This window comes from Spodoptera frugiperda, chromosome 26 (genome assembly GCF_023101765.2).
Source record: "Spodoptera frugiperda isolate SF20-4 chromosome 26, AGI-APGP_CSIRO_Sfru_2.0, whole genome shotgun sequence".
Taxonomy (NCBI): domain Eukaryota; kingdom Metazoa; phylum Arthropoda; class Insecta; order Lepidoptera; family Noctuidae; genus Spodoptera; species Spodoptera frugiperda.
Window position 1 is genome coordinate 4,498,075 of NC_064237.1, and position 15,023 is coordinate 4,513,097.

General features: G+C 33.7%; 5 protein-coding genes across 5 annotated transcripts; 4 read left to right on the forward strand and 1 right to left on the reverse strand.

Moving 5' to 3' along the window:
* Nucleotides 1-321: 321 nt before the first annotated feature.
* Nucleotides 322-2,768, forward strand: LOC118264727 (28S ribosomal protein S23, mitochondrial). The gene is made up of 3 exons (XM_035577333.2): nucleotides 322-501; nucleotides 2,011-2,175; nucleotides 2,412-2,768. The coding sequence occupies exons 1-3, from the start codon at nucleotides 458-460 to the stop codon at nucleotides 2,677-2,679; spliced, it is 477 nt and encodes a 158-aa protein (XP_035433226.2). The 5' UTR covers nucleotides 322-457; the 3' UTR covers nucleotides 2,680-2,768.
* On the forward strand, nucleotides 510-1,592 carry LOC118264726 (uncharacterized). The gene is made up of 3 exons (XM_035577332.2): nucleotides 510-994; nucleotides 1,076-1,276; nucleotides 1,360-1,592. The coding sequence occupies exons 1-3, from the start codon at nucleotides 726-728 to the stop codon at nucleotides 1,523-1,525; spliced, it is 636 nt and encodes a 211-aa protein (XP_035433225.1). The 5' UTR covers nucleotides 510-725; the 3' UTR covers nucleotides 1,526-1,592.
* A 429-nt stretch (nucleotides 2,769-3,197) lies between the features above and the next one.
* On the forward strand, nucleotides 3,198-5,096 carry LOC118264179 (uncharacterized). The gene is made up of 3 exons (XM_035576599.2): nucleotides 3,198-3,368; nucleotides 4,009-4,092; nucleotides 4,663-5,096. The coding sequence occupies exons 1-3, from the start codon at nucleotides 3,323-3,325 to the stop codon at nucleotides 4,821-4,823; spliced, it is 291 nt and encodes a 96-aa protein (XP_035432492.1). The 5' UTR covers nucleotides 3,198-3,322; the 3' UTR covers nucleotides 4,824-5,096.
* Nucleotides 5,092-8,477, reverse strand: LOC118264177 (splicing factor U2AF 50 kDa subunit). The gene is made up of 8 exons (XM_035576598.2): nucleotides 8,323-8,477; nucleotides 7,667-8,245; nucleotides 7,468-7,550; nucleotides 6,132-6,254; nucleotides 5,955-6,042; nucleotides 5,721-5,874; nucleotides 5,495-5,579; nucleotides 5,092-5,382 (listed from the first exon to the last, which is right to left on the reverse strand). The coding sequence occupies exons 1-8, from the start codon at nucleotides 8,336-8,338 to the stop codon at nucleotides 5,251-5,253; spliced, it is 1,260 nt and encodes a 419-aa protein (XP_035432491.1). The 5' UTR covers nucleotides 8,339-8,477; the 3' UTR covers nucleotides 5,092-5,250.
* Nucleotides 8,478-8,967: 490 nt separating this feature from the next.
* LOC118264657 (major facilitator superfamily domain-containing protein 10) lies at nucleotides 8,968-14,384 on the forward strand. Its single transcript, XM_035577244.2, has 8 exons — nucleotides 8,968-9,137; nucleotides 9,235-9,657; nucleotides 11,268-11,426; nucleotides 11,660-11,842; nucleotides 12,045-12,291; nucleotides 12,480-12,671; nucleotides 12,971-13,108; nucleotides 14,084-14,384. The coding sequence occupies exons 1-8, from the start codon at nucleotides 9,135-9,137 to the stop codon at nucleotides 14,173-14,175; spliced, it is 1,437 nt and encodes a 478-aa protein (XP_035433137.1). The 5' UTR covers nucleotides 8,968-9,134; the 3' UTR covers nucleotides 14,176-14,384.
* Nucleotides 14,385-15,023: the final 639 nt, after the last annotated feature.

Sequence of the window (15,023 nt, forward strand, 5' to 3'; positions counted from 1 at the left end):
TAAGTTCTACTGATTGTATTCGTTTTACAAAATCACGCGGAAAAAAAAACAGCAGATTTTACCTTCGTACGACTGATTTTACTAGCTTCTCTCAGCGTCTTCGCTCGCGTAACAGTGAGATAAAATGTATCCTCTGTGTTATTCCAGACCATAATCTATCCCTATTCCAAATTTCATCCTGATCCCTGTAGTAGTTTTTGCGTTAATGAGTAACAAACATCCATATCCAAAAACTTTTACATTTATAATATTCCTATGATAGTGTGATCATAGTGAATCTCTGTCCTTTTTTATTTTTCGACGTTCGGTCAAGTGTCAAAATTGTCAAATTCATCTGATTGTTTTTAATTTTGGATTCTAACCTACAACAAAGTGTATGAACGATTTATATTTGATAAATTGAATTGATTGAGTATAATTTTATTTAATTTGCACTAGTAAATTAACATAAAAAAACATGGCAAGCAGCCGGTTAGAAAGAATTGGAACGATTTATACAAGGTAAGTGTTATTTTTTTTTGTCTACGCCTAGCAAGTAAATCAAAAAAATATTTACTTGCCGAAAGTATAGTAGTTTTTTTTTAATTCAGTTTAATTTTCGAGCACGAAATTTAGGCGGTAAAATTTAGCGGGAACACTCACAACTTTGAACTTTCGCATTTTCTGCTTGGTGCGAATTAACGCGGAAACGAGATATTTTAATACTTTCACGTTTGTTATCAATAATGTCGTCAAAAAAAGGAGGAAAGTCCAAATTTCTAAGTGAGGATTTAAATGAATTGCTAAATGAATCACAGTTTCTAAAGGATTCTGTCAGCAATAAGAAAATTACTAAACGACAGAAAAATGATGTGACCGAAGAAGAAAGCATTGCAAAGTTGATTGGTCAATATCAAGCAAATTCAAAGAAAAAGAAGTTGGACGTTAATGTAGAAGCTTGTAAGGAGTCGCGACAGAAAATATTGGATGTAATGAACAATCAACTAGAAACAAGGTAAATAAATATAACTTTGAAATATAATATTCAAATGTAATTGTTTTACAGTAGTAATAATACCTTTAAAATCATTAACAGGAAAGAAAAAAGTAATAACCTACTTAAAAACCTATCAGAAGTGATGATACAGCTGGAAGCAGATTGCAATGCAATGAAAGACAATGAAAAAAAGTTAGAACATTTAACTGGAGCTGTAGTCAAGTGTATGCAGCAGGCCACCACAGCCCATAGACAGAAACTGAAAGTATTAAAAGATATTCATGCTTCATTTAAAAAACAGTAAGTATGAGGATAAAGTTTCAAATATATGACTGATATTATTAAAAACTTAATTTTCTTATGATATTACATTTCCCTTTTAGATGTGAAGAAATGGAAATGGACCACAAAACTGAAACAGACAAATTAGCAGAAGAATTGGAGGATGACATAAAAAAACTACAAGAAAAATTAATTTCTGAAACCAAAAGAAGTGGTTGGGAAAACTTACGCAGAACAATTTTCCATGCAATGCAAAATGATTTTTAGTCTTTTGTTTTTTCTATGATTTTGGATTGTTAACATGATTTAAAATAAATTATTGAAGTACATAATTGATGTCAATTGATTTTTAAACACCCTTTTCTTTGTTTGTATTTCTTCAGTATACGTTTTTTTTAATACTTAAGCAAGTGTGACTTGAGATTTAGACCATGGGATTCAATATCCTATAAGACCTATTTGCGGAAATTAATTAGGTCCATATCCTAATATAATTTATTATGAAAATGTTCAAATGAATGACTAGCTTAAATATAATATAGGTGTCTTCATTACATAAATTATGACCTAGACTAGCTCATACATTATGAAGTGTGTCATTTGTGATAGTGATTGTAAACTCATTCAAATACTATTTTGGACTGTTGATTTTACTTTCCTTCAGCAGTTACATAACCAATAAATAAATGAACATAAAAATAAATATCTAATTACCTTTTAAATATTCGTAATATATTTAATTACAATTACAGAGTGGAGGGACTTCTAACAAAAGGAGCAATGAAACCTGATGACAGACCTTTGTGGTTTGATGTGTACAGAGCTTTTCCACCTCTTGTGGAACCCAAGTTTGCTAAACCAAAACCAGAAATTAAGCCTATACGACCAATTCTTTACCCTGAGGATAATATTAGAGTGTAAGTATTGTTTCAGTCTTATAAAACTTACTCTACCTCATGAAGCAATGCTTCCGTCATGTGTTCAAATGCCAATTCCGCTGCCCCTGAAAACCAGAAATCCCGCAAGGCACTTACAACTGCTCTGAAGTTGCTAGAGTTGATGAGCCGCGCTAATTACTTAGTTTGCTTATCGTCAGGTGATCTGTCTGCATGTTTGCCTGGCAGTTTAATTGACTACACCATTTATTTTACAGGAAATTTCACTCCAAAGGGTATGGTTTAGGAGCAATAAATATGATCAGCCAATCAGAAACTCAAACCAAGCGACTTGTGCAACAATACCAGAAACTGGAATCCGAAGGGGTTCGAGATGAAGATCTAGTTGAAAAAGCTGCAGAGATTGTTGGCAGTGAGCGACAACTGGAAGCCGCGAAGGCAAAAATTACCGCCGAAAGCCCAGGATCCGTTTCTGCGAAAGTCCTTGCCGAAGTCGATATTAAGAACATTTTCTCAGAAAAATAAATTAATGTGAATTTAGAATTAACTATGGTAGACTTAATGTTGTTATAGATTTAGTGCAATGGTTTTCAATAAATTACGTAATAAACTTGTGTTTCTTATATTCATTGTGTTACCTAGAATCACCAATCATAGGCAGCACCAAGATTACTCGTGGATTATGGTAGCCTGCCCCACCATAATATAACAATAGGACTAGTGAATATGATTATACTTAGGTATCTTACATGTCTACCTTATAAGAAATGACAGCCATGATGTTATAATATAAAATAATTAAATTCAGATTTTCGATATTGACGTTTATTTGATCAATTTGCTATCTCTATTCATATAAGAACTACCTATGTGCCCTACATGCACGTGAGTAGTAGTACACAAAGGTACCTGCCCTTATCTTCAAAATAAATGGACCCATATACACATAGCCATAACAATTGACTCACACGTAGGTTATTCAAACCTGTTTTTCAGAACAAGATTAGTCCGTATACGCGTTAGTAATCACACTATCTTATCTACGACTGATAAGGGCCCCGAGTAGAAGAACACACCTATGCTCCTGTTTTAGTGTGTCATCAGTTTCGCTTTATTGCAAAGTGTTATATTTCATTGTAAGTGTTCTAATTAAAAAATTAAGTACAAAATGGCGCAGAAGAGATCCCTGTGGTTCTACCTGGCTGTAGTTTTAGGTGGGTACTGTTTTATATATTTTGAATGTTTTCTATGTACGTAATATGTTGTAAACAAATTAACAAACCTTGCTATTCCTTTGTTACGAGTGCTTACGAGATATCCGTGTAGTTTTTTACGAAATTAATATCTAATTAGTAAATGTTTGCTAAAGGTAACTAGAACAAATCTATCTTGTTCTAGTTTATAATGAATATTTATAATAATGAAATCTACGATTAATCAAATTACTTGCTGCTAACCTTCTACACATTTAGATTATATCGGTTAGGTATCTTCGTTTATTCGTATCAATTTCATCGAATTTTCTTTTTTCAGTAATTACGAAATTGTTATGCTTTCTAATGGTTTTGCAACTCTTCTGTTTCATTAGGTAAATAGGTATGTACTATAAGTGTACATATACAAATATGTAAAAAAACGTTAGTTAGTAAGTAGGTAGTAAATGTTAGGTACTTCCGGTTCAGGGAGTCTTTTCGCGTTTTTGAATTATCGTTTAGTTCTTAGAAGCTCAACCTACCTGCTTATAAATAATTAAAACTTAAGTATCTTCTTGAGGAAAATACTTCATTTTAGCGCACATCAACATAAAAGTTTACTTCTTCCATTTGTTAATTCTTAAATGTTATTATGTTTCAGTCATTTTGAGTACCTTGACTCAAGAAGCCGAAGCCAGGCGTAAAATTCTTCGAGGGCGACGTGTAATGACACGTACTTATTACCGTAAGTTCGACATGATTTTATTTATTTTCTTCGTTTTAAAAATAAACTACTCTTGCGCTGTCTCACCTGCTGCTCTGCTCCTATTGATCATACTGTGGTGATTAACCAGTAGTTGCGGAGATAGCGCGTTCAAAAACAAACACCCCTCAGCTTTATACTTACAAGCTAAGTCAGCTTTATACAATTCCCACTTTTGACTGCTATGCCTGACCTGGTCAAGAAAGAAATCACAAAAGCGACTGCTGAGTCTTGGATTCCAATCCCGAGTGAAGCTTTATTGGCATTAGTTTTCGAAGAGTATTCGCGTTATCCGCAGAATGTGGTGTGGAACGGTGTCCAGTATGACAAAAGGTCCTTATTATTACTGGCGGAAAGTAGGTGTGTGCGACATTAAAAATTCGTTGGTAGTAAACACCACCGATATTTTCATTCTCCTATTTCATGTGTTATGCTGCTAGTTTGTTTGACAAAGGATCTCACTACATGAAACACATTTTACAAATACTTACCAATTAATACATATAACTGTAATTTTACAATTCTTAAAGATCTTTCTTTTTTTATTTTCAGATGGTAATGCTGTTCCTGCTTGGGCAATTAGTTTGATGGCTGGTATAGGCATGTTACTTGTCGGTGGCGTACTGTACGTGATAATGAGAAAACTGGTACTTTCATCAGAAACTGGCTCATTGAACACATACCAGCCAGCTATGCAGCAAGAGCTGCCATGATTCAAGTTTATAAATTATATTATTGATAAGAGTAATTGTTAATTTATAAGTTTTATAATATAGCTTATTATAGCCTGGTAACGCACATCGAAAATCGAACGAATGATTATTTTTTTGTTATTTTTTGGCGAAATTTTACTCTTAATGTCTTCTGTAACTGATACCACCTATTAAAAGAGTTTATAATGTTTTACTATTTTGTTTATTTATAGAATAATAAAAATATATAAATAAAATCTTGTTTATATTTAAAAAAATAAAAAAGTAGTTTTAGACAGTGTTATAATTTATTTTAGCTTTAATTATACAATCGAGCTGATGGGGTATAATATGAAATTCATCATTTAAATGAACATGTCATTTTTGAGATTGTATTACACAATGGGAATTATTTTAAAATATAATATGTAAGAAGGTGTCTTAAAAATTAGAACTCTCTGCGATGATATTTGTCTGGATCAAAGTAAGAAGTAACCACAACGCGATTACTGAATTTGCGACCAGTCAGGGTTTGCTGAGCTTTTTGGCAATCAGCAATACTATTAAACTCGACAAATACCTGCAAAAAAGAACACAAGATTAGTAATAGTTGAAACAAAGTCATTATAATATTACATGATTGTGCAAAAGGAGTCGAATTAACTAAAACTAGTTTAAAGTTGTGAACATACTTTTCCACATCCAGGTACTTCAACTCCCTCTATTGGTCTTGGAATTTCTATACTGCGTACACAGCCATATTTGTTGCATTCTTCCCTGTAAAAATAAACAAACATATAATTATTAACAGTACAGGTTGATATCGATTAAATAAACCAAACAGAATGCTGATAAGTAACAAATATCAGAAAGCAGTAATTGACAGAAAGATTTTAATATTTAATTAACAATACTAACTTGATATCTTCAAGGATGTCCTCATACTCCTCTTCGTCGCGTAACTCGTCAGGTGTGACCATGTTGAGGAGACACAATACTTCAGTAGGTGGCCCGGCACCTGCCAGTGTGAGCCCAGCCACTTGTAACTGCACTGGTGCAGCTCCTGTCATAGCTACACAAAGTTTTATAAATTAGTAAGAATCACAGTGTTGAACATAGCCTGTTAGGATAACTATCATTAATTAATCTTACCTAATGTTGAATTCTTGGCTCCAATACTGGCACGTTGAACAATAAGTTTCTTGTCACCCAGCTGCATTCCATTCAGGCCTGCTATAGCCTAATGAAAAATAACATTAGTTAAAATGGTAAAAAAAACCACTTGAAATTCAATATATAAAAACTAAAATAATTTAAATAGATATTTACCTGATCAGTCATTGATATATCAACATATTCAGCAAATGCATAGCCTTTGCTCAGTCCAGTTGATGAATCCTTCACCAAATTGAAAGCTCGAAGTTGTCCAAATGACATCAGCAATTCTTTTACCTGTTTCACACAAACTTCAATTAGAAATAGAGTTGTTTATTTAAGGTTTGGTTTACACTGAATAAATATTTAGATACATGATTTGGTCTATTATGCAGTTGTACATTCATTACACACAATTTTTTAGAGTTCCCGTAACATTTGCTCAGCAAAAGGCAGCAAATATATAAATGAATGTTATCTGACCTGTGTCTAGCCGCATGTTAGAATCAGATGTGAATGGAGGAGACTTGCCTTGAAGTGCCGACGTCTCATTCAAGTACAAGACGTATAGGTGAGAATGAGAGACAACAGTGACACGCGGGCCGCGAATGTGCCATATCTATGCTAGGGAGGGGCAGAAAGCAAACTATATCAGTGAGTTGTTTCAGAATATATCGAGCGTGAAGCGCACGCTCGTCCCCGCTAGGGTACCTGTGAAAATACCTGAAACTGACCAAAATATAACGCGGCTCACTGCTGGCTCCACCGTAGCCCTGTCAACTGTTGAATCTCGCCCTGAAATGGCTGCGGCACCTAATACTACGTCCTAATGGGAACATCTACAGTCATGTGTGCAATATTTGTGGTAAGCATCTGCATCATTATTGCTATGAATGACTTACGTATGTTCATGTCTATTTTGATTGTTACACCATAGCGGTACCGAATATTTCAATAAACATGCTTCATGTTTAATGACCTAAAGTGCTAAAATAATTTAGGTTCAAAACAAATATTAAAAAAAAAATGATGGAATGTGATGATTTAGTTCACTTCAAGAGAAATCCTAAGAATCTGTGTGTAAGAATACAAGAAGCAGTCGCAGTATAGACCTGCAAAACAATTTTGTATCATCAGTATGTAGAGATGCATATTATTATTTAATAAAACCTTGATTGGAAGTTTGTAATTATACATATATACAATGTTTATAATGTTATTTTACTCAATAATGCTGGTAAGTATAAATATTGTCAGTAAAATATGGGGTCTCCAATACATCCTGTCCTATTAAAGTTTGATTTTTCTTTTTTCAATAGAACTTTATCATGTGAATAAAGTACAAATATATTATTAGGTAAACTGTGAAACATTGATCACATATAGAACTTTAATTAAATTAGGAGAACTCATTTTCTTTTAATCTAATAATGTTCAAGGTATCATTGGCAACTAATCAATGTATCACAGACAAATATTTTATAATGACTATTAGAAAGCAGTTACTTACTTGGTCCTCATTTAGATAATTGGGCAAACCGCCAATAAATATTTTGTGAGGAGAATCTGGAACTACTGTACTAATTACACCAGCTGAAAACAAAAAGAAACAGTCAGTCAAGAAGTAAACACAAACACTTTTTAATGAAGTTAGGAGTTATTCAAGTATTCAATAAGAAAAATGTTGTAATAAGGAATAGTCTACTTACCCGGCACATTTATAGCAGGATTCTCAGTGCCTGGCATAGGTTGGTAATCATGTGGCCGTCGAATCTTCAAGCTCTGCCCTTTGAAGTTGATGCCATCAAAAGCCATAGCCTGTGTAGTCTCATCTATAGATCTAAATTCAAGGAATGCAAAGTTTTTGTCCAAATTAATTTGACATGCTAACACGGGGTTGCCTGCAGCCTGCGCTAAGCCCGAAAGATGCATCTGTTGGTTGAAGAACTCCATAGTCTCCTCTTCTGTAACGCCGAATGGTATATTTCCGACGTACAATCTTCGTGCTTGACGGGTGATCGTGGAACCTACGACCGGCACAGCAGCTTGTGGTGTATCAGCGACAATATTGGCTGGTATTTGCCCGGCAGCTTGCATGGCTTTATACTGCAGCGGTGTGATGTGCTCAAACCCTGGTGGCGGGACATCCCAATACAGAGAAGGCTTGCGCCTGCGAGATCTTTTGCTCTGAGACCTAGATCTACTTCTCCTCGCTGGCTTTTCACGACGTTCCCTAGAACGGGACCTAGAACGCCGCCTTTCCCTTGAACGAGACCTGCGTCGGCGATCTGTAATCAAGGTAATGCAATTATTAATGTAAGATACTAGTAAATACAAAACCACATAGCTGCATCAGATATTTTACCTTTATCTTCGCCCATATTTTACTTTTTTACTATACTTTTACAAGTAAATTAACACTTCACAGTTTACACAAGCTCAAGCAAAAATACGACTTTGCAAAATGGCGTCGAGTCGGGACATCAAAATTTATACTTTTTTGGCCTACATTTTGGACACTAGTCTTTTGTCGCTCCGTGGTAATTTATTTATTTTTGTCTAAATCTATGTTATATTTATAGTTTTGGGTAATAACTAACAAGTTACAACAAAATAAAAATTAAGTAATGCATTCATAATATTCGTTAATCTTAATAATCTTCATATACATCATAGTACATACACCCATACACCATCCTGCAGGCCGACCACGCAGGGGGCTGACAGTTATGAAATTTGATTAAAAGTTTTCGATAAATTAAAAAATATTTGTCATGAACCATTCAATCGTATTCGTATTCAACGTAGTAATCCATATTCATGAGCTTTTATTTTATAATATAATCATTAACCTGCAATATACATGCCTAGACACCACACTACCCATAGAGAACACTTAAATCGTGTTTCCTGTGTCAAAAATGACAACAAATGTCAACATATAATACGATCAATTTCAGAAGTACTTGAATGCGCTAAGTTTGTGATAAAAATAATACAATTGGTTTAGGTGGATTATTTATGTATGTCAAAACTCCAACGACTTGTTTCTCGTACCGAAAAGTGAAAGTTTGTGAGAATTTATCTAACTTACCGCATAACGAAATTGTTTAGCTCCATGGCTTGTTGCTTTTTGATAAAACTTTATACCAGTACTGTGTTTTGTATCATATAATAATGGTGAGTGGGTTTTCATTTAAAAAACATTAAAAATCTTAATTTTTATTTACTGGAAATGCTTATCGTAATATTTAATAAAAAAATAAATTTATTTTAGGACTACCAAGAACAAAATGGACAAATTCGGAAAAGAATCGGCAAAGGAGTGGACAAACTCGAAGTTAATGATGATAGCAGTATTATTGAGAGTAAAAATACGAAAAGAAATACAAAAACAATTGGGCTGATATTTGTATCGTTACTTTTAGATTTACTAGCTTTTACGATGATTTTACCTCTCCTGCCGTCACTGCTGGATTATTATAACAGAGAAGAAGGCAAAGGGAACAGCATGTATGCATCTCTATTGAGAGCAGTGCAAAGTTTTCAGAAGTTCACAGGAGCCCCGGATCAATTCGCGTCGGTTTTATTCGGGGGCGCACTGGGATCGATGTACAGCTTTTTACAATTTTTGACAAGCCCAATTGTGGGAAGCCTCTCAGATGCATATGGAAGGAAACCTATGCTGTTAATCTGTTTGGTAAGTTGTATTTAATCACTTTATACATCATTCTATGATGTCATGATGATAATATAACAAAACAAAGTACCTATGTTCAATGATGAGTATAATTCAAAGAGGACTCATCTGTGTTTAAGTACCTACCTCCTGAGTTTTAATATTCTAATTGTGTCTCATTATGTACTGTATTTGTAAATTATATTTTCATAATTATTTACTACATTATTCACTACACATGTATGAGTCATCCAATTAAAATTAAGTGAAACTGTTAAATTAAGTTTAATTAGTTTAAACATTTAGAATTATGAAGTTGATAATGGTGTAGTCATGTAGGATTATCTAAGCAGGTTTCTCAACCAGATATGTTGTCTGTACTAGATCATGGTAGTATCTACTAGGTATCAGCATGTCACTGATAATACAAGTGTTTTATTAAGAAACTAATACAAATAAGATATGTATCAAAAAATATTTCAGTTTCAGTATTAGAAAAAAATTAGGTACTGTACAAATAATAATGTAATTATAAGTTAAATATATATCAAAATTATTGATATTATGAAAAGATTGATGACTGTTGAAGTAAAAGAGGTGTGTAAGAATCATAGCAATTGGTGTTCCATTGACTCTGCCATGGAAGACAGGCACAGATAAGGCCATATTGCCCTTGAGGAATCCTGGAGGAATAAATATCCAGATAAAAAACATAATAACTAATGTAACATAATATAAATACCTAATCGAGTCTGTTTTTACCCAAGCAAGATAGAAAATATGGAATCTTTATTATATTTTATGCCAATTATAATACATACAACATAGGTACTTATTTAATAAAATTGTAATACTTTATTACGAGTACCAACAAGCTGTTTACTCAAGTGTTATTGCTCATTATTATCAAGGTTACAAGTAGAAAACATACTTCCTTTGTGGAAAAGATGAAACCATGTAATATCCTTATTTGATTGCTGAGCCAAAATGAATCTTAGCTACATAATTACTATTAAATGCAATTTTGCTCTGCATCTAGAATTGAGTGTTTATTACTCAGGAAATAATATAGGTATTACAAATACAATGATTCATGATAGTGAAACTTCTTGACAGGATTTACCATTATTTTGCTGTTATGATATGATTAAAGTCCTTCAACAGTAATGTTAATTTTTTGTTAACTTATTTGCCTTAATTATTTTTATAGCAGATGACTAAGTTACTTGAAAATGTTACTACTCCTTTACACTTCTTTGAAACGATAAGTTTGTTATCTAGAGGTATTTAAATATAAATTGTTCTGTATTTTGTATATGGACTCAAAGAAATTTATTTTAGTAACTAATAATGAGACAATCAAATGGTTTTCAATGTGCTTATTTTCATTCATGATTATTATTTTAAATATATTTTCTTTTATTATCTGCCAGCCACAGGCAATTTTGGATGCGCTTTGTTCCCCAGTCAAGACTTTATAATAATATATTATGTCTCTTAGAAATTACAATACACATTCATACTTCTTCCAACTCAGGAATCGGACCCATTACTTCACGCACGGCAGGCGTATCTGCGACTAAGTATAATTACCAACAACACAATAACAATATATGTTTTAATTTTTTAAGGTAGGAATAACATTGTCGCATGCACTATGGAGTTGTGCAAGTACGTTCAGCGTATTTGTTCTGGCTCGCTTCATCGGTGGATTGAGCAAAGCCAACGTAAGCCTAAGTATGGCGGTAGTCACCGATGCTTCCAATGAGAAAACCAGGGCCAGGGGAATGGTAAGATAATTACAAGCTTTTTAAAATTATGACTTACGAACATTACATGTAGCCTCTGCAATTCTTGTACTTGTTTATGTAAGTAACACTTGTCCAAACAAGACCAAAAGCTGGCAAAGTGTGAGTCGAACTTGTGCACAAAGGTTTCTGTTAAATAAATAAAGCGTTAGGTTTTGAAAAGTCATCCTAAATTAATGAATGCGAAAATAAACATCTCTGTTACCTTTTTTCAGGCTTTGATAGGCTTGGCATTCTCCATTGGTTTCATTGTTGGGCCAGTTACTGGAGCATGGTTCGCCAAGAACAGTGACTTAACCGCTGGCGCCTGGGGCGAAACGCCCGCCTACTATGCGCTCTCTCTTTCTCTTGCCAACATACTACTAGTATTGTTATTTGTTCCGGAAACATTGACGAAAGTGAGTATGATGTAATATAAACAATTTAATTAGTATATAAGTAATACTTTTGCGGTGCCTAATAGGGCCCTTAGTTGGAAACTTGGAACATATTACTGTATAAAATTGTAGACCACATTGTACTATATGGATGCATTAAAGTGATTTGATTTGTATTTGTTAATTAAATATTTCTTCTACTTTAACACTAAATATTTTGCAGGACAAAAGAGCACCTTTATCATTCACTCTGTCTAAATCAGTGGATTTTGTCTCTCCTTGGCATCTACTAAAATTTACTGCTGTTAAAAATCTTTCGGAACATCAAAATAGAGTGTTATCAAAATTGGGACTGATCTATTTCCTGTATTTATTTATATACTCCGGCCTGGAGTTTACTCTTACATTCCTAACGCATCATACCTTCCACTACACTGCTATGCAACAAGGCAAAATGTTTTTAGTTATGGGTAAGTAGGATTTAGATAAATATTTTAGCATAATAATGTCTCCATTATTACCTGTCAAACATAATCAATCACAAACTCCCGTCTCGTCATTTACACAATTTATCGCATCTTTTCTTCAATCATCATTTTCACCTATCCTTAACACAACATTTCATATGAGTATGTTCTCAATATTGCATGTGTTTCAGGACTTATAATGGCAGTGCTGCAAGGTGGCGCGGCGCGTAGGTTGGGGTCCCGAGGCGCGGAGGTCGCCGCTCGGGGTGCACTGGTTTTGACCCCAGCTTCGTTCCTGAGCGTAGCCTTTGCTGCGCTGCCTCATCCTCCTTTCCTTACACCCATAAGTTGGCTTTGGCTTGGACTAGTTTTATTTGCATTATGTAAGTTGCAGAACCATCTTATAACATTATTCAATTATTTTCTGATAAAATTATATCATTCTTTGGATTTTGTACGACATTGCGATATTTAACTTTATGCTAAAAAATAAAATTACGTCTTGTTTTGGTGAGGATAATCCCATACCACCAGATTAATAATACTATCAGTAGGCTTTTTTAGATAATAATATCAGATAGTCGAAAAGATAAGTGCATGTAATTATTTGTTTATTGAGGAAATATCCGTTTTTACATTATTCGATGCCTATTAGTTATCTAATTTATGCGATATTCCACAGCTACGGCGTTCGCGGTATCATGTATGACATCGATGGCTGCGGGTAAAGCGCCAGAAGAGGCGCGCGGTGCGGTACTGGGTACACTAAGATCGCTGGGAGCCCTCGCTCGGGCCGCGGGCCCCTTGTTGGCTTCTTCAGGTAATTATCATAACTAATTAAATAATAATTACTTGCTAAAACAAAAAGCTATATATGTAAACATATTATGGGTTTTCGTAAGATAAAGGCTCGGAAAAGCTATAAATGTTGAATATATTATGGGTTTTCATAAGAAAAAGGTTTTGAAAAGCCATCGGAACTTCGTGTATGTGAAAGTTCCTACGTGGCTCCTACGTAAAACTTTAGACGATAATATTTTACGTATGTTTTCGCGTTGATATTTGCCTCATACGAACAAAAATATACAGTTACACATCTACATATTATTACGTATCAAATGGCGCCATATCATTTTCAAACTAAGTCAGGATGTGATATCCGTATTAGAACGAATACCGCACAACATCTTGACCTACAATTTCATAGAGTTGTTATCTCTGATACGATACGTTTATTTATCAATCCATTACTCATGCTTCACATATTTGTGCGGATATCAGATTGTTGTAGGAAAATAGAACTTGTTCCACTAGTTATAAAAGCGTTATCATCAATACTGCGAAGTTGACTGATCATTTATTTTTGTTATCGTCTAATCCTTCGATGACTGGGAACACAAAATATATCAGCCTTCGAATCCGGTTTTGTATTGTTAATGAGTTTTGTTTGTAAACATTATTTTTGGTAATCTCCAGTTTTGGAGGGGTACAAAAAATCAAACCTAATTTTATCTATGATGTATGTTTAATGCCACGTGGTGGGCGCCGTATTAGGTAACACCTAGCTATTTAACGTGAAACCTTCAAATAATACTTGGGCCAATCCCGATTTAAACATCCTGTACTCTGAAACCGCGACTATAATAAAATGTGCTTTTGGAATAGACTCTATTATTCATTGGACTACTCACTCCTTACATTAGTTACAAATAAAACTGAATATTAAATTCCTACCTTCATGTAGATTACACCTAATAGAATTAAATTAACTTCAATTTAATATTTTTTGTTTCAGTGTACTGGTGCTCCGGCGCAATGATCACATACACTATCGGCTCCATAATTCTAATCATTCCTGCTGTGATGTTAATTAGACTGAAAACATAATAATTAATAATGCATAATGCAGCTTTTACACTGCATCCATGTACAATATGAACAAGCAATAACCTTAACATTTATAATAATTTATTGAAAATTCCATAATTTATTACTATTATATTCTAATATACAATTGTTCTCTATTATTTATGTTGTTTGTCTATTTTTGTAAACGTTTTCTTACTTATTTTCTCGAATAAACAGTATTAAAACATTATTTTCTTTCATTTACAATCAAGGTGAATTGCACCCTCCATCTTAATTCATGTTCGTGAATGTTTTAAAGTTATCCTTCTACTTTACAGTTGATCGTAAAGATAAAACCGATACGTGATCAGATACATGAATTGATATTGATATGTAGTAAAATAAATACTCTCAAACTTACGTTGGAAACTTATATGAAATATTGTTATTCTATTCACTTTTTGGATAGATCATTTAATTTTAGTGACTCATAGTTGTAATCAGTGATTAAGCACTTGCATTTATATGTTCACACTTATATTGTTAAGGCCGTTGAGCTGTTCATAATATTTAATTTAAGACCTGTGTAATAAGTAGTAATTACCTTAACATGCAAATAAAGATTTTGAGTTTGTTACTGGCTTTTGGCCCGTGTATATTGGGATAAATAGCCTATGTAGGTGAAAAGTGGGTGTACATTGTATAGCGGCATTACGTGCCGTAATGTGCACCTCTGCCTACCCCTTCGGGGATAAAAAGGCGTGACGTTGTGTGTGTGTGTGTGTGTGTGTGCATACACAAACTCCAAACTTTCGCATTTACAATATTAGTATCTAAGATATAATTTTTTAATCAGCCTTACTACGCTCAGTTAATTTATTATAAAT

Coding starts and splice junctions, on each gene's coding strand:
- LOC118264727 (XM_035577333.2), top strand. CDS start 458: ATGGCAAGCAGCCGGTTAGAAAGAATTGGAACGATTTATACAAG. Junction 502..2,010: donor ATTGGAACGATTTATACAAG/GTAAGTGTTATT, acceptor TTACAATTACAG/AGTGGAGGGACTTCTAACAA. Junction 2,176..2,411: donor CCTGAGGATAATATTAGAGT/GTAAGTATTGTT, acceptor TTTATTTTACAG/GAAATTTCACTCCAAAGGGT.
- LOC118264726 (XM_035577332.2), top strand. CDS start 726: ATGTCGTCAAAAAAAGGAGGAAAGTCCAAATTTCTAAGTGAGGATTTA. Junction 995..1,075: donor AACAATCAACTAGAAACAAG/GTAAATAAATAT, acceptor AATCATTAACAG/GAAAGAAAAAAGTAATAACC. Junction 1,277..1,359: donor CATGCTTCATTTAAAAAACA/GTAAGTATGAGG, acceptor TTTCCCTTTTAG/ATGTGAAGAAATGGAAATGG.
- LOC118264179 (XM_035576599.2), top strand. CDS start 3,323: ATGGCGCAGAAGAGATCCCTGTGGTTCTACCTGGCTGTAGTTTTAG. Junction 3,369..4,008: donor CTACCTGGCTGTAGTTTTAG/GTGGGTACTGTT, acceptor ATTATGTTTCAG/TCATTTTGAGTACCTTGACT. Junction 4,093..4,662: donor AATGACACGTACTTATTACC/GTAAGTTCGACA, acceptor TTTTATTTTCAG/ATGGTAATGCTGTTCCTGCT.
- LOC118264177 (XM_035576598.2), bottom strand. Junction 5,875..5,954: donor AGCCAAGAATTCAACATTAG/GTAAGATTAATT, acceptor AACTTTGTGTAG/CTATGACAGGAGCTGCACCA. Junction 5,383..5,494: donor AAGTACCTGGATGTGGAAAA/GTATGTTCACAA, acceptor TCTTTTTTGCAG/GTATTTGTCGAGTTTAATAG.
- LOC118264657 (XM_035577244.2), top strand. Junction 12,292..12,479: donor CAAAATGTTTTTAGTTATGG/GTAAGTAGGATT, acceptor CATGTGTTTCAG/GACTTATAATGGCAGTGCTG. Junction 12,672..12,970: donor ACTAGTTTTATTTGCATTAT/GTAAGTTGCAGA, acceptor GATATTCCACAG/CTACGGCGTTCGCGGTATCA.